Below are 23,360 nucleotides of genomic sequence, written 5' to 3'. Positions count from 1 at the left end.
CGTTAGAAAGAGAAATAGAATTTAAGATTGTGTGTACGCCTCGCAGGCGTAGATAAGGCTTCTAGGGTTAAGACACATTAAACTCCATATTTAAGACGAAACAATAACCTAAAATAAAGCCAGAATCTTAATGACGTAAGTGAAACAGCTGTGCACAAAAATATGCGAAGTGCGGCCCTGGTGTATTGGACAGACCTGCGGTTCAATTTGCCCTATCAAATCTCTAAAATAAAGTGGGAATCTTTACGACATAAGTGATGAAGGCGTGTAAAACAATATTCAATGCTCAACCCGGTGTAATGGACGCACCTATGGTTGACTTTGCTCTAGCAGGCCTTTTAAACCCAACTCCGTGGGGTTTATTTTAATTATTTCTGATGAACGTGTTGCTAAAATTTCAAATGTTTCAAGAGGCATCTCTCAGGAAGTCAATAATGCATCGTCTATAAAAATAAAATCTCGTGCTTATAGCGTAAAATACCGTTTTACATAAAATATTTTAATAGGAAGGTCCTGTTTTTATCAATCTTAAATATGTATAAAAATTTATAATCATTTGAGATTTTAGTAATACAATAATTAAAATGTGAGCATCAGAGTCTTATGTCGTTTTAAGCAACTTTTCCGTACGAAACTTTTTTAGCTTGACTTCAATTAACCTAACATGTATATTTATCTTTGAATTCTCATTCTCATATTTAAGCTCATTATTTCTTACAATAAGAATAAACTTCAATCTGCAGTCCGCAGCCCTCAGTAAATTTTATCAGTCTCCTGATGGAAGAAAGGCACTTCTGAAACCGGAAAAGAAATTTGTGTGTTTGAAAATTAATTATGGCAATTCATAAAGTAAATGCTATTTTCAAATTGGTTACTCTATCTGTCCGGATATTTTGAATATGTGAATATATGATATATGTACATTTTCAAAAAGCTTTTGATGTGGAAAAAAATTAAAACAAACCGTTTCGATTTGATTTAGTTTTAGTTCACGATTTCGGAATATTTTTTTGTTTATTATTAGAGTTTCTCAAAACTGTTAATAAGATGCTCTCAGTAAGTTCATTATTCAGATTTGAAATTTTGCTTGTAATACCTTTAGCCGTGTTTGGTGACCAGATCTAAATAGCCAGGTTATTCCCCTCCCTCCTGCACCCCCTCTCTTTCCCATCCTACCTACCTTCAGTCTCACAACATACTCCAATTGGGGATAACATAACCTCACTGGATCCAGTCTCCACGCGAAGAAAAATCAGTACAGCTGATTTATTAAAATCCTGTTAAATAGGTCATAATAAATCGGAATTCGTGTGCACGCAGCTGCGTTTTTCCTGTTATTATATAATATCAAAATGCGAAAATATTAGAATTTTTATGAACACGTGTTCCGACATTCAAATGGTTGGAAGCAGTTAAGAGTCTAGTGCGATATTTACATTAAAAAAAATGTAGGTTTTTTTTGCTGTCTACTTCATTTTATTATAAAATCCACTAACAACCACAGTTAAACAACTGATTTCTGAGTATTTATTTTTCAAGTAGATACTTCTCAAACCTATCGTGCTCACCCCATAAATTCGATTACACATGCGAGAGTTTCTAAATCACCCATTTATCATTAATATGAACCAAGTGGTTAAAGTTCTTGACCAATAATTCTTGGTATACATACCCGGCGTGGAAAGCTATTTCCTGGAAGGAATCGATAAGGTCAAAATTAACGAGAATTTTTCAATAACACGGTTTCACTGACATACTAATACAATTTGTAAACTCCACACTGTAATTTTTGAAACCTCGGTTCAAGATAGCGAAATTAATACACCAAAAAATACCAGAAAAAAATTTCATGACGCATAGAAACACAAGAATATCTGACTTTTAAGATACTGGGCGTTTTCTATAGGGCTAACAGATGCTTAAACAGTGAATAACTGCTAACCCTATATTCAACTCAAGTACCTACGTCTAACCATAGCATTTGGGAGCCACCTCTTGGCTGGATTGTTTGATCATATAAAAAGTATTAAATATATTTACATAGAATCTATAATATCCAAGCCAAAGGCGCTTTGTTACCTGGCATGATTGTTTTGGAAATAATTATAATTATTATTTCTTCGACATTAATTTACTATCACTAAATAGCGATAAAAAAATGTCATTCCATTTGCAATACTATCAAAAGACACCCCTAAACATTTTGACATTATCATACATGACAATTCCAAAACACTCGATAAAAACTATTGTATCGAAAACTGCTCAATATTAAAAACAACAAACGCAATCAAATATCTAGGAATAATTATAGATAAAAATCTGAATTGGAAAGACCAAATATGTCAAGTTGTAAAAAAGATTAGAAAACTAATATATATCATATGAATCAGAATTTTATGTCGATAAAAAACCTTATTTTAATATATTATGCTTTGGTTTAATCAACTTTAAAATATGCCATCATTAGTTGGGGATCCGCATATAAAACTAACCTCCTTCCAATAGAAGTCGTGCAGAGAATAACTATTTAAATCATTTTAAAAATACCTTCGGACTACCCAACAGACAGTATGCCCCCTGGTAGAGGTTTGAGCTCAAAATCATTTAATTATGATATATAGGATATATCCTATAAAACGAGTGATTGGAAATCATTTTAAGCGCGCAGAGATCGATAGCCAGAAAGCAGAGACTCCTTCTCAAAGAATTTTAAATTCAAACTCAAACTGATAACTTAACTTTCATCACTTGATTTTCAGTAACGAAATTTTACTGGTGATACTTATAATACGTATGCATTATGTGTATATTACATGTATGATAACATGTATAGTATTATGGCAGCGTGTACGTCGGGATCACCAGTATGGCAGTGTAAAGTCGGGATCACCAGTATGGCAGGATAAATGTAATTTACGATGGCTGCCGGTATCGTAAATCTGTGTTCAAGGAATTCTGATGATTGAGAGATAAAGGTCTGCGATCTTTGTTGAATTTATTTGCGAGAATGAATTTACAAGTTGAGTGAACGCAGAGACGGTGGTAGTAGAGAGTGGTGGTTTGGTCGAAAGTTGAAACTAGAATGGCAGAGAGTTGCGTTCCCGTCCGCGCTTGGCTCTCCCGGGGCTTCAGACGGCGGAGTAATTATTTAGTGTTATCATATGTGGGACGAGTTAAAGTAGTCCCCATATACCTCCCCACCAGCGTCTCTACGCGATACAATAGTAACATATAGTACATAATAACAACAATGAATATTTTACAATGTCAATCATAATTTATAAAAACACAAGTCCATTTATAATCTAAGGTACATAATGTTGTGATAATATTGCGCTCGGTTAGCGACAGGAAAGTAATAATAATAGTGGCTCCATGTCGCCGTTGCATAGTAGCTGTGGCCGTACGAATTTTTATTCGCCGTAGTAAATAGGTACATAAATGATATACAGGTAAACATAATTGTTGATAAACGGCGAGCGCTAGTCGCAATGTACTTAGCGTAGTAGTGAGCTACCTGTGTATACTATGATTGTTTACGATGATTTAAAATAGCTTGTTATGACAGTTCTATTGTTGTTTTTATTAATGCACTTTTGACGTAGTACATAGTATTGTGAATATTTACATAATAAAGATTTTATTGTAGGATGCTTATATATGCGTATTATTGATAGTAAATTTTATTGTTTTTTTGTTTGTTTTAGTAACAGTAATTTATTAGATTGTCTGACATTTGCGATATGATAGTAACAATTAATTTATGAAATTTATGGATACGTCAATCTAAGGTTTCTGGTTAGTTTTTTTTTGCTAATTACTGTGCCTTATGATATTGCCAAATTATTACTGCGCTTGATATCTGTCCGGGAAGTGAACATGTCTTCCGGATCGAGTTGTCATTTTTGTTATTAGAGGCTGTGTGACGGTTCCTCTTGATGGGATTTCTTCTGTGCTTTGAAAGAATGCAGGTTTCAGTCGATCTATTGATGAATAAACGTGTGATGAATGCGGTAAATCCTTGTGGATGAAAAATTTTCCAGCGCTGTGGTTACTAGCGGGAGTGGGTTTCATCTCATTAAACCTTTTTTGTAGGCGTCCGACGTAGGTGTCGGGTTCTTCGCGGTGGGTTTCTTCGCGGTGGGTTGTGGTGAAGAATTCAGATGGTAGTCTAAATGTTCTTCCGTACGTCGCTGTGGGTGCAGTTGTGTGTCGTGGTATTTTTGCTTTCTGGCGAGCGACGCACTGTTTGACGAAGGTTTTGGTTTCCTTTGCCATTTTGGGCCAGACGAATCTCTGACGTATGCTGTTGGAGGTGCCGGAGGCGCTTGGGTGCCATGCGTTGTGTACGTTGGCTATTGCTTGTTCTCTCATGTCTCGAGGAACAAAGGGGCTGTTTATCTCTTCTATTCGAGACAGCGTATCTGCTACGGTGTTGTGATGACCGGAGATGTGTTTGACGTCGGTGAATCTGCTACGGTGTTGAGATGACCGGAGATATGCTTGACGTTGTTTCTTGCTGAACGCAAACGTAATCGGTTTGCGATCGGTGTAGATCGGTTTTCCATACCAGTGTGGCAGCGTTGAAATGCCAGATGAGGGTCCTTGCAGCGAAACTCCTCTAATCTGCAATCCTGTTGACTGGTCCGTTAGGGTTCCTTTCTTCAAGTTGACGCTTAAGTTGAAGAAGTGTAAGAAATCTGCTCCTAAAATGGCTTTCGAGACGTCTGCGATGATGAACTTCCACTTCATATCGCGGCGGAGGCCAAATTGGAGATTTATGGTTTTTGTACCATATGTTTTTATATGTTTCCCACTAGCACTGTATAATGTGGTGGGGCATGTATCTGTTGTGACCGTATTGGTCGTGTCCACATTGACTTGGTCGGCCCTCTACCAGCTTGCAATGAGTACAAATACCTCCTAACAATGATCGACAGGTACACTCGCTGGCCAGAAGCAGTGCCATTAAAAGAGATGTCCGCAGAAAACGTAGCTACAGCCTTAATGTCACAATGGATAGCTCGACACGGCGTTCCAGACACAATCACCACAGACCAAGGACGACAATTTGAATCCTGTCTTTTCAGGAGCCTTACTCAAAAATTCGGTATCAAACATAACCGAACCACCGCCTACCACCCGCAATCTAACGGAATTATTGAAAGGTGGCACAGGACCCTTAAAGCATCTCTGATGGCGCGTGATAACTCGGACTGGTTGGAAAATCTCCCGATCATCCTACTCGGTTTGAGATCAACAGTCCGCGAAGACATAAAATGCTCACCCGCCGAAATCACGTCGGGGTCACCAGTATGGCAGCGTGTACGTCGGGATCACCAGTATGGCAGTGTAAAGTCGGGATCACCAGTATGGCAGGATAAATGTAATTTACGATGGCTGCCGGTATCGTAAATCTGTGTTCAAGGAATTCTGATGATTGAGAGATAAAGGTCTGCGATCTTTGTTGAATTTATTTGCGAGAATGAATTTACAAGTTGAGTGAACGCAGAGACGGTGGTAGTAGAGAGTGGTGGTTTGGTCGAAAGTTGAAACTAGAATGGCAGAGAGTTGCGTTCCCGTCCGCGCTTGGCTCTCCCGGGGCTTCAGACGGCGGAGTAATTATTTAGTGTTATCATATGTGGGACGAGTTAAAGTAGTCCCCATAGTATAATATATCCTAAACAACAACGTATTTAGATTGTTATCCCTATTTTAGAACACCCTTGAAGGGTGAAAGCTAGAAACATTAAAACACTATTACCATCAAAACATGTTATTGCGCAGTTGTTCGAGATAAAATAATATTATGGATTTATAGTAATTTTCTTAGTAATGGCTTGTTTGCGCGTACAGAAAATTTAAACAAATATTCCTTAGGCTTTAACCTAAAGACTACGTTGGTTATAACTTACAATGGTAATTTATCTTCGAAACTGCCTTCCTTCAACATAATAATACTTTGTCTATATCGGATTGCTTACCCCGCAACACTTGTGCAACCTTTTCTTACGTTTCACAAAAAAGCATTTCGTGAAACGGGGATGGAAAAGGTCGGGGAGGTTGGGCAACAACTAAATTATAACAAAATAATAACTGAAACATGACTTGTATTATTTTTTCCCCGTATTAAGGTACTGGATGACTGTATCCCTATGTTTGAAAAAGAAACGTGGAACCCTATGTGAGCCTCCAGCCAAAATAGTCGGAAGTCCCTAAATATCATTATCTCCACAGTTGTTGCGACAATATTTCCTGTAATTCGCAGTAAGCACGACATTTCCTTTCCGAACTGCGCATTGCTTTTGGTAAACGAAACATAACGTTATTTCCTGGAAATTGTGTCGACTTGGGTCGTGGTTCGGAGAAAAACAGAATTCAAACAGAATTCAATTTTTACGACGATGACCAAATTACGATAAATTAGCGACCCGTTTTTGCAAATAACTGGTCGAATTGACAATGGACATTATAAACAAACTATTGAATCAACACGAAAAACATGTGACACTTACGGCCATATTTTGTCAACTTATTTATATACACTCATTACAGTGTCTACCAAAATATTAACATTTGTACATAATTTTTGTTATTTGTTTTTGGGGTGTTATGCCGTGTTGCGCTAACTCCTTCTTTAGCCAACGTTTCGGACAGCATTGCAGTGTCCATCATCAGGGCAGATGTGTTATTGTATATTTAAAACTGTTGTTAATATGGTGTGTGTTTTATGCTAGGTGTACGGTAGGTTTGAGTAGGTGACACTGTGGTGGGTAATGTTTTTTGTTTCGTGAACACCTCACTATGAGAACTTGTGCTGAGGTGTTTACGTGGTAATGATTAAGTGGTACAATTATTTATGAGTATTGGTTTAATTTTCGTATATAAATGTAAGTTGGGTGTTTTTTATGGTTATTGTACGTCTATCTTAAACCTTATCTTTATTATTGTCTCTTGGTCTTTCCCGGACTTCTTATTACATCCACTTGCGTCGTTTATTCACTTTTTCCATCCACTAGCCCCTACATTGCCAAGCCATCTCCTTTCTTCTGCGTCCTATTTGGTGAAGCTCAGTTATAAGCCTTCAAAAAGATTACTGAAGATGGTTTGAAAGGCAGATATTATGTAGATATGAATGATAGAAGAAGCATACTAATATATTTATAAAATAATATTGTTATTATTAGACATTACGTATTTTAAATAGAGAAAAAACATAGTGATATTTGAGCATTTAAGTAGTAAAAAATAAGCACTGTGAATTTGTTTCATACCTATAACACGTTTAATAACAGAGCCATACTGCTTTTTATAAACTTTACGATTTTTTTCTAGCGAGGGAATTTCGTATAATAATGTTTTCAACTCGGCATCTGAATAGAGATTATTAAAAAATAACACATATATGTTTTTAAGAGCTTACAACACAACAGTGCTCAAGGAAAGAAAGTATGTTTACATGTCGGTAGACATTCGGAATGCGTCTTTGACTTTGTATCCTTTTCTTACATAATATGCGCAATGGCAATAACGTAAGATCTATTTCAAAATTTAATATTTTTGTGAGGGGGGCAAATAGAGAAATTAGCCCTGCTTATCTAAAGAGATTACAATCAGTAAATTCAAGGAGTTATTCACCTAATCACAACACGCTTTATTTATTTGATCCCCAGTTAAATACTACTACAGTATTACGCCTAAGCAATGCAATATTTTCACATTGGAATTTAGTAACAACAAGGAAACGTCCTTTATGTAAGGCTCTGTTATTCCAAGGAAACCGTGGGGTGGTAAACAACATAAACCATCTCATAATTGAATTCGTATGAATAGTTTACAAATAATTATATTGCACTTACGACAAACGCCTACTCTTAATAGTGTGGTAAGATATAAATGAATAAATATGGTTCCCCCAACTGTTAGACTAATGCGTGTAATGATAATTCGGTACCTCCTTTCAAATGCGCAGAAGTTTTAATGTACCCCGGGGTACTTGTGTGTCTTTTAGTACACAGTACATCAGAAGAGTATTATTGTGTTATTTATAGCACAAACTGAGCTTTCTTTACTTCCTTTCTCATTACTAACTGATCTCCTCCTGTGTAACGGTTAGTTATATATTTTAAGAAGTGTTGGAAAGAGGCAACAACACGCTTTTTGTTTTCATTTAAAAGTTTACAATTGACATTTTTAAATAACTTCAATATATTCCAAATAGACATTGACCGCCATTGATTGTGTGTTTGCAAAATATTTGTTAAAGTTTGTGAATTTTCAAATAATTATATTTATATCAAACGAAAAAAAGAAGTATCGAAGTATTTTTTTTAGTTTTGTATAAAGTAGTATTTTTACAGTTTACAAGAAAAAACCATACGTAAGCCACAAAAACAACCGTAAAAATTGCTCTTTTTTCAAAATTATAATTATCATTATTGCATTTTCCGTTATTAAATTTTTGGTTTCATTTTGGCAAACGTTCAAAAACAGCTTATCAATTTGTAAAGTGATGTCAACACTTCTAAATAAATCACCACTCTGACTGTTCGTTTAAAGTGACTTGATGACAAAATAACAATTAAGAAGAAACAAAAGATAAAATTACATAATATAAAATAACACAAAAAACAAGAAAAAATACTGCAAACAAAATAACACAAGAATATATGGCAATAAAAGGTACCTACAAATGTTCATTGTGTAACTTTTGTGATATATTTTGAATTGTTCTTGTGTAAGTATGTATTTTTACAAATCCAACTATTTTAAAATCACATCGGTTATGTACCTGGGGTTATATCAATCTCTTATAGCATCAATGCTTTAAACTTATGCAATCTGAGAGTAGAATTTCTAGACATAATAGCTTCTTGGTATTATTTGTGCAAGTTTTATAGGTACGTAGCATTTGGCATTGATCCATATTGCATCAATGGCTCCTCGTAAATTTTGAGTCAAAGTTTTCTCCACTGTCCTTCCAGAGGATTCTTACAGATGTAGAGGCAACAAATAGATTTGTCCTAGAAATCAGATAATTTAAAAATAATTAATAACCTACTCCCGTTACCTTCCTTCATTTATTTCAATCTTAAATATTTTGTATACATCTTTGTATACATCTTTAGTTCGAAATCAAGTTGAATATAACTACTCAATCAGATTCAATCGAAAAAAATTGACACACATTTCAAAGACATTAATTGTAAATTCGGTATTCCCATTGAAAGTATAAACAATAATTACTTACTGAAAACATTTAATTTATAAAAACTCTCAGATCGAAGAATTAAATCCGACTTAATATTTATGTTAAATATGCCTTGATTTAATTAACCTCATTGAATTTCATATACCTACAAGAGCTACTCGATCTAAAATACTGTTTAAATGTAACAATTCCAGGACTGAGCATTACAAACACTCGCTTGTACCTAGATTACATGAGGTTAGTAATAGGTACACTGTTTAACTGCACAGAAGTTAGATACAAAAAGGCTATACTATCATATCCTCTAAATCATTATTAATTAAACTTAAGTCAACTCATACTTGTTTATAATATTTTGTATGTGTTTGGATCTCCTTCTAGAGCTTGTATTAATTTTATACTTTCTGTCGTCATTTTATTATCAAATGCCACAGTTAATTGTTAAATTTGTTTAAATTATTACTTGTTTTCGATTATGCTTGTATTCTGTGACATGTACTTATTGTGTATGGTATATTTATACCCTTGATATTTAATAAATTTGTCTCTTAACCTGAACACACAAATAACATACGTACATAACAAATAAATAAACTTTGAATTTTTATTACTTTTACGTTCAAATTATTAATCTTCTTTTTTTTAAATTTCAGAGCTACAAAGAAAAAGATGCTGGAAAAGTTGTACTATACACCACTTCCATGGGAATCGTCCGAGGAACTTACCAGAAGTGCATCCTGGTAAAGAAGATTCTCAGGAATCTGCTCATCAAGTTCGAGGAGAGGGACGTCTTCATGAGCGGGGAGTACCAGGAAGAGATTAAGGACAGGATGAGGTCCTCTGATGTCCTTTTACCGCAGCTTTATATTGATGGACAGCACATCGGGGTAAGGAATACGAACTATTTTTCCATTTACTCCCTTACTAAAAAAGGTGTTTTAAAACATACGCAACTGATAAACAACCATTAACGGTACATTAATGGTTGTTTATTAGTTGTGTAAAATTTACACTTTTAGATTTTAGTACGACCCTTATTCTTCAAATTACCGGTGCTGTCAACTAAGTCGACATTGTCTATAGTTATTTAAACATATCTGTAAAATAACTTTTATATTATCTACAAAGAGGTATTATCGAGGTATTTTTCACTAAAAAAAAAAAAAAAAATATATGTATATATTACGATAGTGTAGGTATCTTTAGGTTGAGGAATAAATTTGAAATTTGCCATTTTCGATTTGCCGCCAAAATGAAATGTATGTTTTTATTCATGAATTCGGCGGCGCTAACGTCATACCGGGCGACGTAGGTGACAACCGTCTTACCAGACATTGGCGGTTTCTGTCATAATAACTTTGAAGCCAGTTAAACTTTAAATCTTCCACACATTTTAAACGGTATTCGTAGTTTGTGACGATACCCCATTACGAGTATTATAAATCTTTTTAATTATAAACTAATGTATAAGAGACAAGGTTTTTTATGCATAGCACAAAGTATAAAGGATAGTTTTCTAGTATAAAAAATTAAAAAGCAATAATTGTCGAATGGAAAAAAAACCAGTGCATATTTAATACTTTTGGCGGGTTTTGAATAAGCCGACGTAGCGCAATTGGTAGAGCAATTTCAATTTTGGATTCAAAGGATTTTTCAGGCGACTGATTATTGCTTATAATAATTTGTTATCCTTTAAGATTTTTTAATTTTATAGGTGTTTCATGCTAATAATTATTGCTTAAAATTAATATGTTTTTTTCTTATTTAATGCCCAGAATGCTGAACTTTGTTTTTAAATAAAATTACAACGAAAATAATTAAAAAATGCACTAGATTTAATGAAATATGGGAAACAGAAAGTATCATGTAACACACAAATAGATGATCTGTCAATATCCTCCAAATCAACGACAATACTAATAAAAAATGTATTAAAATTGTTGATAACAATCATTCATTCCAGGTAGAAATAGTTATGACGCACGGCGTTTGAAGCTTGCCATTTTCAAATGATTGTTAAATATATCCACATCGTTTAAAAATTTTGTTACCAGGACTATAATATTTAAAATAGAAACGTTATAATGGGGAATGCAAACTATAGTTGACATCCATAGACTAAATAAGACACATCAATGTTGACATCAGATATATCATGTACAAACGCAAGTGTTAATGTTTTTCTGGTCTTTTCTTTAGGTTCATGTGTAAATAGTGCATATAAATCACAAAATTCCTTAAGACTTACTATTAAAAAAAAACTATTCCCAACCGTTAAAATGCGTTTTAGTTACACATTGAAGAACGGTAAAGAGGCATATGTTTTTTTCTCATTCATATAATCTGGGCCTCTTTAAGACTTCCTTTAATAAATACCTTAACCCGCCTCACAACGCTGCCCAACTGGAGGGCGACATAGTTCCCCTGCCTTTTACACAGTACACGCGCTCTAGTGAGATGTCATAAAAAAACTACCATACATTTTCTGTTTCAACTCATACTAATAAAATATGTATTTAATTGGCTGCGAAAGATCTGACAACGTTGCATTTTGGCAGAATGACACAAAAGGTTCCCGTATTGAAAAAGTTTGATTATTTCTGACGTATTATTTTTTTAACTGTCTGTTAAAGCGTGAAGTAAACGCTATATCTCGGAGGACTTCATTGTATTAGCAATAAGCATCTATTTTTTAAAGTAAAACTGAAGTTCATTATTTAATAGCACTTCTATATTTCATAAATATTTCATCGTGAAAATTCACATTTCCATGCAATAATGCAACATTATACACTTCTATATTTCATAAATATTTCATCGTGAAAATTCACATTTCCATGCAATAATGCAACCTTCTAAAAATTTTGTTCTATTTTTATAACACTCGTAATTCGTCGTTTCTCTGCGAGTACTCATAGTAAAAACTTCTTTCAATTCCACGGCCAACAACCCTCCAAGTTCACATATTATGAAGTTGATATGCAACGTGCATTTCAACTTGCTATTTCCTGGGGATTATATTAAAAATGTTCAAATGCATCTAGAAAAGTAAAATATTGCATATGAAATGCGGGATTGCATGATTGCAATCCGTATGACGCAACAGCAGGAAATTTAAAAAATATATAATTTCATAATATTATTCGAGTAATACCGGGCATTATATTTTCGGCACTATTCCATGATTTAATACAGATTTGTGAATCGAGCTTAATTTTTCAAGCATACTACAAACCATGTAGTGATAATATAGACGGCCTCCATGGTCAAAGGGTTAGGGTAAGGCTCTCAACTACAAATCCGAAGATCGCAGGTTCAAGTCCCGGCGTTCGCAAGTAACTTTTTAAAATTTTATTTTTGTAATAACATAATGCGACGAACCAAAAATTGTATTATTTAATCATTAAAAACAATATTAGCGATTCGCGAACGAAAATTTGAAAAAGATACGGTCGCGTCTAGAATTGAAGCCAAGACCTTAGACTTGCCGGGGCTCTGCTCTACAACAGAGCTCATCTGACCCTATCCTTTCGGTCATATTTAACTGTATTATACTTAGACTTGATTGGCTGCTATCTTTATGTATGTAAATAATCTTACACATCTAAAATTAAAAACGCAATCAGACTTTGTTCAATTGGATGTAGAAATGAAACTTGGTGAAAACACACTTCGATCCAAATAATTAATGAAAAATATATGTTCGACAATTGTGTTTAAACGACTAAATAAAGTAAATTTGCATGTTAAAAATATATAACTTTCCAATATTCCACAACACTTAACTATGAAAAAAGCAATCATAATCGTGGGACATGACAAAAACGAAGTGTACAAAGTTTGGCGTAATTGCTCTTATATAAAAAATTAATACTTGTAAGTGAACAGGTTAACCGAATTTTACAAATAAATTGTTTTTATTACTTCTGTCTAAAGGAAGAACTTCCTACAATAAAAATATTTACTGCTGCGAAATAACATGCTTATTAAAGTTGTAAACAAAATATTCTAAACCATCGTTATTAATTAAATCTGTCATAATCTCGCCGTTTATTAAATGTCTGGAAGGTTTACGTGAACCACTACGTGCAAATTACCCAATTAAGTTCGCAGAGAAATAACCTTTATTATCTCTATCTTTAAGGGTATGATTACCATGATGAGATCTTAAACCAGAATTCCCAGAAAGTATCCGACAAACTTAAGGGCTTAAGCTAGGTACTTAATAATAGAGATTTTAACGTAAGTCAAATACAGTTGTGTGTATGTTTTACTAAGGATTATATCACTTATTAATTTAAATAATGTCTGTGTTTGTCATCGAATTTTCATAGATTTAAGATTACTCTATCTGTTTAGGAAGGTATTAATTAACATTAAAGAACTATAAAGATTTTAAAAAAACCTACAATTGTTCACCAACATAAATACAAATATGCCTTATGTTCACACTAAACGAACAAATATATAAAACGTTCCAGTTTCTTGATGCAAAGTAAAATAACGAAACGCATTAGAAAATAATATCCAATAACGATGCGTGAATAGATGAAAAAGATGCATACTTATAGCCTGCCTAGCATGCAACGGAACGCATTAGAAAGGGATAGCCATTCAATGAATATGCGTGTACGTGTGAAACAGCTATATTATTAAGAACGCCCGTGGTTGCCCACTGACGAGTGAGCATGTAACAAAAATCCATGAGAATAATTGGATTTATTGAAATAATAAGTCGTTTTGAGCAAATACGAATGGAAAGAAATTCCATCAGATTTGGTTTTTACTCCAGAATGATCTGAGCACCTTTCAAAAGCACAGGAAGGCAATTTTTCAAGGCAGATGGTAACAGCTTGTCTGACCAAAGAACTTATGTCCGATACTAAACGAAGTAAATCTCAAGTATGTCCTCTGGACCTAGTTCAGTGAACCACACGCGCTTTATATCATAATTTAATAATATATAATTTATCTTCAGTTTTATTACATCTAAGCGGTTGTTTATTCACCATTTAAACGATATTTTTTATTATGTAACAATATTTATATGTTCAAAAATTCCTCAAGTTGGAATTGGAATTGAATTGACTTAAAACAAACAGATTGATTAAAAAACAGTTAGACCTTGGGAACAAATATTTCCCTTAGGGCCTAGAGTCGACAATTCTACCAACGATTTCTCTGAAATCCGGATGATTTGTTCGTATATGTATATGTGCGGGTGTGTGTACGTGATTACTACCAAAAATTGAGAGAATGCATTGTCATTCACAACGAGTCTATTTGCCGAGTTTCAGCTCGTTCGGATGTCGAGAAGTGGGTTAATTTCCGTTTCCCAGATTTGCATTCATTCATTACCGAAAACAAAGTTAAGTTTAAGCAGATGTATTTAGAAATGCATACATTTTTTTTATTTGACACTTAACTTAAGCAGATTTTGATTTAATAAGAAATCTACAACATATTCTTACGCCGCTTATACATTTGCGAGCCGAACCAAGAATCATGGAAATAGAACGAACCAACCGCAAACTACGGTTCGCGCGGTTTGCGGTTTGCGTTTGTTCATTCCTTTCCCGTGATTAGTGATTCCGCTCGCGTTTCGCCTCGCAAGTGTGTGCAGTATTATATTCCAAAAAACTTATCGTAAAAATCATCACTATTATTGATTTACATTATAGCGGGGAGAAGTCTTTATTTGCTGTGTTCCGCGAAGGTTTGCCCTTGGCACCGGGCAACCGTACGATTAATTCCCCCCCGCGAGGCCTCGACGCGCCACGTGATCTCTTTTGCGTACTTAAATATTTAATATCTGAATTCTCAGCTTCCGGGGAAAATTGGTTTCCATGCCAACATATGATCATTAGTAGACGTCTGGTTATATGTAATAAAAAAGGCTGAAATAGCAAGGTTTTTTTATAAAAAACGTTCAATATTGTGGTATCTCCGATCACCGGGATTTCTCACAAACTCTCTTGTTAATTAAAACTCCGGGCTCACTTTGAACTTTAATATGATAGATTGATATCTTCATATCCATCCTGTAATACCCCTGACGTGGAGGTTCCTATCTTATTTATCATATGCACAATTTGACTCAATCGTTAATAGGTCGTATAAAATGCTTTGTTTCGTGCTACGTGTAAGTAAAGTATTCTGTTTGAACCAGTAGTCCGCGTACAATCGTAATGTTATATTTCGCATTAGTTAGAAATACACTGGAACATATTCCATGAAAAATATTCCATTCCATATTCAACATATTGCATACATCGCCAATTTGGAATCCACAATATAAACTTTACATAGATAGTATAGAACGCATCCAAAACAAATTTATCAAATATATTACCTCCAATTTCAACAATAACTTTGAATGTACATTTGAAACTTTGCAGCAAAGACGAGTAGTAGCTGACTCAATATTTATATACAGAATTTTAAACAATAACATCGACGGTACCAAACTTCTGTCTCTTATTAATTTTAACATACCTTTGAGACGTACACGATATACAGTGCTATTCCACATGCTAAATTATAAAACAAATGCAGCATCTAATTCGCCAATTAACCGAGCTCTTCATACTCTAAATAATATTTGTCTAAACTCTAACATTGACATTTTTTCGGATTCACTGACCAAATTCAAAGGTGGCGTCATGTCAATAATTTAAACTGTTCAATGCACATATATACACACACACACAACACACACATCTGGTAATTAAGGAATTAACATACCACTTAGCAGACATTACAAGGAAACATATCATAGATACCCAACATGAAGTGTGAAGTATATTGTTTGCTATCTGTAAATCATGTACTGATTGTTTCTATAATATAAAAAAAAATCTGAAAAAAACTATAAAAAAATATACTTTCTCTCTATATGTCTCTTAACTACGGGTAACCTATTAGACAAATCTAGTCCCATCTATGGGTGAGCTCTTACACTTATATCAAGGATATTATAAAAATGAACCTACAACTCGAAGGCCTTTAAGAAAACGTGAAGTGTGAGGAAGGTAAGACGATTGCCAATAGCTAATTCGAAATAACGTAAATTACCCAAAAATTACCACAATCTACACATCTGTCCTAATGATGCTAACACTGGATTACTGTCTGAAACGTGAGCTAACGAAAGAGGAAGCGCAACACGGGATAGTAACTCAAAAATAAATCATGATAATTACGATACGAGAAACTACCCATTCAAATGCTGCCAAAGGTAAAAAAAATAGTAAACAATAATAAACTCCAAAATGTGATATACGTTTAGATTCTACTCTAATCGACGTTTATACACTGTTTTGTCTTGTATTTTTATGAACTGAACACTTAACCGGTAATAATAGTAAAATCGACTAGGGGTTAAGCGTGAAGTGTAATATACATACATTTTTCGTATGAATATTTTCAGGAACTTTCAGTTTTGCCGTGCGCCGCACGGATTTTCTGAAAATCTTCATACAAAAAACCAATTTTTATAAAAATAAAAAAAGACATTTTTTAGCTACAACTCCAATAATGCCATTTTTTACCACTCTAGTACACCCAAACATCACGAGCCGCCACTATTGGGAAGATAGGTGGAAACTTTAGCGGCAACCGGTCGATATGGAAAATGTCCATTTTGTACACGACCCAACTGAGAGATAGTCTATTTTCTCACTGTAGTCCTCCCACAGCGACTGTGATCACGTGATGCGTAGGTGGGACATTAAAGAATCGGTGATGTGTGAATACGGTGGGATGCAGAGTACCGAACATTCGAACCAATGCCTGTTCCATTCATGGGATTATTGCGGTCCACAAAGTCTCTAGACTGGCTCACAGGCCTAGATGTCTGACCCCCCCTCCAACTATACGATAAAATAAGTATTTTTGCTTGGTAAAATCTGTTCGGCAGTGGGTGTTCATTGCTTTATTTGCATATTAAATAATATTTAAAAAGTGTTTTTTTACCTTGAGATAGCCGAGCAGGGGTGTGATGCTATAAAATAGTTGTAAAATAGACACAGCATATCTATCTACATTTCGTCTGTAGGTACACAAAGATGGCAAACGATCTATACAAAAAATTGATAATTAAAATCGGCAAAGACTAATTTGCAAAAAGTTGAGTAGGTTAGGTAGCAATATGGCTCAAGTGATAGACCAGCAGTTAGGCTTGAAACGTTGCTTGAAATGGTTTTAGCCATACTTACTGAAGAAGCCATAATCCGACTGGATTCGAGCACTTGCAACATATGCCATGAATTCACAAAAAAAAAACCATCTCCAGGCATCCCTGCCTACGCCACCAGGCATACGACCATTAAAACGTAAAATAAGTTAAAAATACCTTTAGAAAACCATTTTAATGCTTGTTACTTGTAGATCAAAAGCTTGAGGTTGAAATACCAAAGCTCAAAAGAGCATTAAAATTCATACGTCGTTTTCCAATTTTTCCATTGTAAGGTTGCCTATAAAAAAGCTCCTTATATTTTTGCCAGAAAGCTCAACATATGAATTCTGCATACGTCCAGATATTCACAAAGATTTAGCTTTCTCGGAAATATATTTTCGTACCGCAGAACAGATTATTATTGCGTGTTAATATATTATAACAACATTTTATTGTGAAACCACACAAGAGACCCAATTGCTCTCAACTGTCTGTTATATATTGGGTATCCTCAATCGGGGTATGTTCTGAGGCTGAAAGTAGTGGGGAAAGGAAGGAGATGGGGAATAGGAAGGTGGGAAAGTACCTGGCTATTCAGATCTGGTTACAAAATAATTCAATTCTGAATGGTGGCCTACTGAAAGTATTTTTAATTTTACATTTATATTTTTTTGTGGTGTTTTAATTCACTGTTTTTAGGAATTCTCATCAAGGTCGTTTGTAATGTTAACTAACCCATACATGATACTAACTCTTGCCATGCTTCTGCTGAAATTTGAACCCGCGACCTCCGGTTTGCTTGTCGAGAGCTTTACCCCTTGACCACGTAGGATAATTTTTTATTTACTTTTTTAAAAAGAAAGACAAACATTCCCGGGTCACGAATAACCCAACAATGTTTGAAAATCTCCTACTACCACCACAGAAAGCCGAAAATGTTGCTTGTGTTGTGATGGAGGACTTAGCCAGCCGAGGAATCGAACACGCGACGCTCGGGTGAGACCCAAGCGCTATGTCCACTCAACCACTGATCTCAACAACTCATCAAATCATTTATAAAATGCATTTTTTTGAATTTATTCATGTTGGGTTATCTTGAAAATCAGGTATAATCATCGTTAACAAAAATATGTGGCGAGAATTTATCGAAAAACGTTTAAAAAAAATTTTACACCTAAATCATTTTAATGGTAAGGTACTGTTTTTATTGATCTTAAATTCAAATAATTTACAACTGATTCTTTACAATGAGTACCTAATTTAATATTACTTAAGTAGGTATTACAAAATTCCGTATTATTATTTTATTATCTTTTAACTTGACTGTGTCTGCCGAGGTTTTCATCGAAACCCCCAGCTTTAAGTCGCTTATTTGAATAAAGCTCACAAAAAATCCACTAAGCACTTCCACAAAAAAGAACCTTTCGTACACGTGTTGAAAATTTTAGTCGTGTGATATCTTTCTAGAGACTGGAATAAATTTAATTGGAGAACATTGTTTGAATCTCGAATTATATATGCTTAAGACACAGTGTGGGAATAATCAGTCCAAAAATATAATTCTAGTAAAGCTTTACATTTTTATAATAATCTCTGAAATTTGATAAATTATTTTTTGAATTTGCGCATTCATATTTTTGTAAATTCTCGACACTGCTCCCAACCGTCTGGAACTAGTTGGTCTATGACATCCCAATTGCAGTATGTTGCGAGTAAGAAAGTACTGGAGAAGATAAGGTGGGGAAAAACCTGGATGTTGAGATCTGGTCATGAAAAAATACCAAAAACCATTTCAAGTAACGTTTCGATTTTTAATAGTAGCCTTTCACTAGGGTTATCATTGCCTTACAAAAAAACGTGGTGAAATTTTTATTCAATTGTTGAACGAATGTGTATGTGAAAACTTTACTAATTAAAACGTAAAATAGAAAATGACATAAAATAGTACATGGAAAGATACATAAGATATGTACATTACATTGCTTATCCAGTCAAAGGAGGTTGTTTATATATTGTAAAAACTTGAAATAATAAAAAATGTTCAACTTCTTTATTTTCCTTCACTTTAAAGAGGGCGTAATAAACAAATAAATTTTTAGAAACAAGATAAAATTTCTAAATTTAAAAAGAGTAAACTTCCGTATTTTAAAAGTGCAATATTTTAATTCCAAACCTGAAAAAAGTTGAAAAAAAGCTTTTCAGAAATATTTTTTAACAAAACGTCAAAAAAATTAACAGAATACAAAATTTAAGATAACAGTCCTATTTCATAAAGAATTTTCAAAAAACAAATTCCGTCGCTTTTTTTCTCGTTTGTACAATTAAAAATTACAATAATAAATTCCAGGGGATAACCAAAAAAGTCAGACATTTGGATTAATTTTGGCATAATGTAAACGTAGATTTGTATTTACCTTTTAAAGATGAAGCATGTATGTTATTAAAAACATCAATTTCATAGAATTTTTATTATGTTCATGCAAACGGTGATTTAAATTTTTTTATTTACGTACATATGAAAAAGTTATTAAAAACATTAGTATCGTTGAAGTTTTATTAATTTTTTTGCGAACTTTCATCAAATATGCTACTTACAAAGTGTGTTTATCCACTTAATATATGTAGACTATTACAACATAGTATAGATCCGCAAAGAATGCAAAGCTGATCTAAGCGTAATGCGTAAGATTTATAAGTTGTTTTAGGTATGTAGAGCGGATGAACGAAAAAAGAAGCGAAATGAGAAAGTAGGAAGCAAGTCGTGGATACCCGAGAAAGACATGGGACGATCAAGTGAATCAAATATTTGAGTCGGATCATGCCAAGAGTCAGCAGAAAGTATGTGAGACCGTGTTATGTGGATGTGACTTAAGCGAGGAGTGTGTGCAAAGAGTTTTGTTTGATCTTGTGTCCTGCGGGGAAACGGCGCAGCATGATGGTAAGCAAGTTAGTTATATTATATTACCACAGGATATTTCTAAAAATAAGGGATTCAACTCTTTTTTCAATTTCGGGACATGAGTTTTAAATCCATTAGTTTTGAGTTTCACTCTGAAACCAGCAAACTAATTAAATCTGTAATTTACCGCTTTGGTAAGGGATTTTCGCTAAAAACTTTCCCTGGAACAATTTATTCATAAAAAATAATATATATTAAACTTGCGGCACGTTTCAGAGTGGAAGATACTCTTAGTAATACCCTGGTGTAAGACCACCATTCAGAATTTAAACGTTGCTTGAAATGGTTTTAGCCGTGTTTGGTGACCAGATCTGAATAGCCAAGAACTTCGCCACCTTCCTCTTTTCCATCTCCTACCCCTTTCCCTGCCTTCAGCCTCACAAAATACTCAAATTGGGGATGCCATAGTCTCACTCGCTCCGGACGGTTGGAACAGTTATCTGGTATCTTGCGCGGTATGCGGTAATATGGTATATTTTAGGATTCAGTTATATAAACTCACAATATCAAATGTAATGTATGTCAAAGGTCTTTGGTATGTCAAAGGAATACCGTTGCATGGCAACTAATCAGCTGTACAAAATATAGGATATCTGGCATTCATTTTTCCTTTGAGGTATGATTAACTCTTGTACAATGGTATCACCATACTGTAAGCGACTCTAGCAATTCCGTTGAAATTAAATAAGTTCCGAAGCTTACACTGTACGGTTACGGTATCTATTTACTTATACAGTGAATTATTGTTAATAGAATTATAGACGGACCTGATTTACTAAGCCTAATCTCCTTCAACATATTAACTAGAACTACTCGATAGAAAATTATTTAAATTTCAACAACAATATCAGGACTGAGTCATTTAGATACTCTCTTTACCTAGATTGCATGCAGTTGACAATGCTTTTCGCATAAAGTAGATGTGTTTAACTGCACGGAATATAGTTACAAGAAGGATATAATAACACCTCAATAATAATAATAATTAGGGTTAGCATTCTTCTATAATTTAAATAGCAAATTTTACTTCGTGATTACTGCTCCATTAAATTATTACACATATCACATGTTTGTAAAAGGTCGTACCGGCGTATAGTAAAAATGAAATATAATATTAACTGGACACCCTATTGGGTTCACCTATAATTTCATATTGTGGGTACGTATTAGTATCATAAAAATTAAATGTGACAATAATTTTTAATCCCCTGAAACGTTAAATAAAAGATTGACAATATTCTGACAGTTTATCGATTGCACGCATTGAGAGCTACCCAAACAAAAATTGGCTAGCGGATTTTTAGGAATTAAAATTAATTATAAATTTGCGGAGTTTTTTGTTGTTGTTGTTAGAAAACCTAAAAATATTGGATAGCAGTGACATCCAGGTGAATTCATTGACTTTAAATTGCAGTAAGCAGTTCATAATATGTTTACGTGTCAATATTTGAAGGTACGATATCAATCATTATGTCAATATTAATAGCAATGATTGTTTATTCCAAAGTTTTGTTAAGGAACAAGTATAACTACCCTCAAATACAGTAATTTGAAGTCTGAGGATAACAGGTAAAAGGTATCTTTGGCATGTATTGAATGTATGTCAGTGACGGGACCACTGCATTCTGTCAAACAGATTCATCAAACTGTACATTTGACACATTTTATGTAACTTACATCTGTTCTAGAGGTTAGGCGAGATTTTCTCGCCTAATAATAATAATAATAACATGGAATTTATATAGCGCAGTTTAGTGTCATTTCACTTCAAGTGCGCTTGAACTAACCTAACTGCGCCTAACCTCTCTTAAGTCTCCTACACGTCCTTGTGACCATGAATTTGAAAAGACAGGCGTTCACATCACTGCACAGCCTACATTACTACTGTGTATGCTGAGCCAGACCCGATGAGGTGGTGGGTATTGTGGTGTGTAGTATGTGGGGTATGGCGCACAATCAGAAGTAGGTACTGGCTCTGGCTAGTGCCTACCTCACTAGGCGCCCCAGGCAGACTCGTTCCGCCAGGGTTGTGTACGCATTAAGTATGGAACTAGCACGGATCATTAAAAAATCAAGGATCATTTACAGTTTTTCTTTTAAATAACATGAATCCAATTATTTAATTAATAAATCAATTGATCAATTTGCATAGCGCCGCTTTTGTGAGATATCACCTCAGGGATAAAAACTATAAATATTACAAAAATAAAGTGAATTTAAGTTAAGTAAAATGAAGAACAGGAACAGGTGAAACGAAGATAGAAGATGGAGACTCTGCAGCAAGAATCCTAGATGGTGAAGAAACTGGACCATCTGCTGCAGCGAGAGAGTCCACCGCGTCCACCAACAGTGCCAACACGAGTTTCGTCATCCATCCAGGTATGTGTTTACTGCTAATAAAGCGCTGACACAATATCTTCACAGAGATAACAGACCTTGGCAGCACCGCTGTGAGGTTTGGCGAGTCCATCATATCTAGTCTCTGTTAATCTTTCCTAGTCTAAAATTACCGAAAATGAAAAAAATAAGTACATATTTCATTATAAATATGTACTATAAACATAACTGTAAAATCACTTTTTATCGTTTTATATGAAAATAATTCGGTTGTAGCCTTTAGCTTTATAGAGGTGTACATTTTAATTCTTCTATGGTGAACTTCTTGATTTGAATAAAAAGCGTGTTGTTTTTTCTTTCTAACACCGTTTAAATAACATTTTTCACCATGAAAGTAAAAGAGATACGTCGATTTCCATGAGACCATATGAACCATTCCCAAAATCTAACAAATCGACTCAAAGGTTATTAGCAGTTTGTTCCCAAAACCGAATAACTTTTTTTGAGGAGTTAACTACTTTCTAATTCATTTGATAATTATCATAATTACATAAAAATGGATTAAGGAGATCTTTTATCTTCTATAAGGAAATTTAAAATAATGGTGCTATCCCTACCCCAACACTAGGCTTCAGCCACCTGAAACCACCATCAACCCGCCCCCCACCCCACAA

The 23,360-nt window shown here is 34.3% G+C and overlaps 1 protein-coding gene across 2 annotated transcripts in view; it reads left to right on the top strand.

Moving 5' to 3' along the window:
* Positions 1-23,360, top strand: part of LOC149413529 (uncharacterized) — a 279,540-nt gene that overhangs the window by 209,591 nt on the left and 46,589 nt on the right. For both annotated transcript variants that reach the window (XM_089644729.1, XM_089644728.1), the window contains one exon: positions 9,868-10,101. In XM_089644729.1, the coding sequence (XP_089500855.1) occupies positions 9,868-10,101 (234 nt within the window). The remainder of the gene's footprint in view (positions 1-9,867; positions 10,102-23,360) is intronic.

The sequence above is a fragment of the Hesperophylax consimilis genome, chromosome 21 (genome assembly GCF_061612785.1).
Source record: "Hesperophylax consimilis isolate HC1 chromosome 21, BYU_Hcon_1.0, whole genome shotgun sequence".
In the NCBI taxonomy this organism is placed as follows: Eukaryota; Metazoa; Arthropoda; class Insecta; order Trichoptera; family Limnephilidae; genus Hesperophylax; species Hesperophylax consimilis.
The sequence above is the reverse complement of the archived record's forward strand: the minus strand, read 5'-3'. Positions and strand labels throughout refer to the sequence as shown.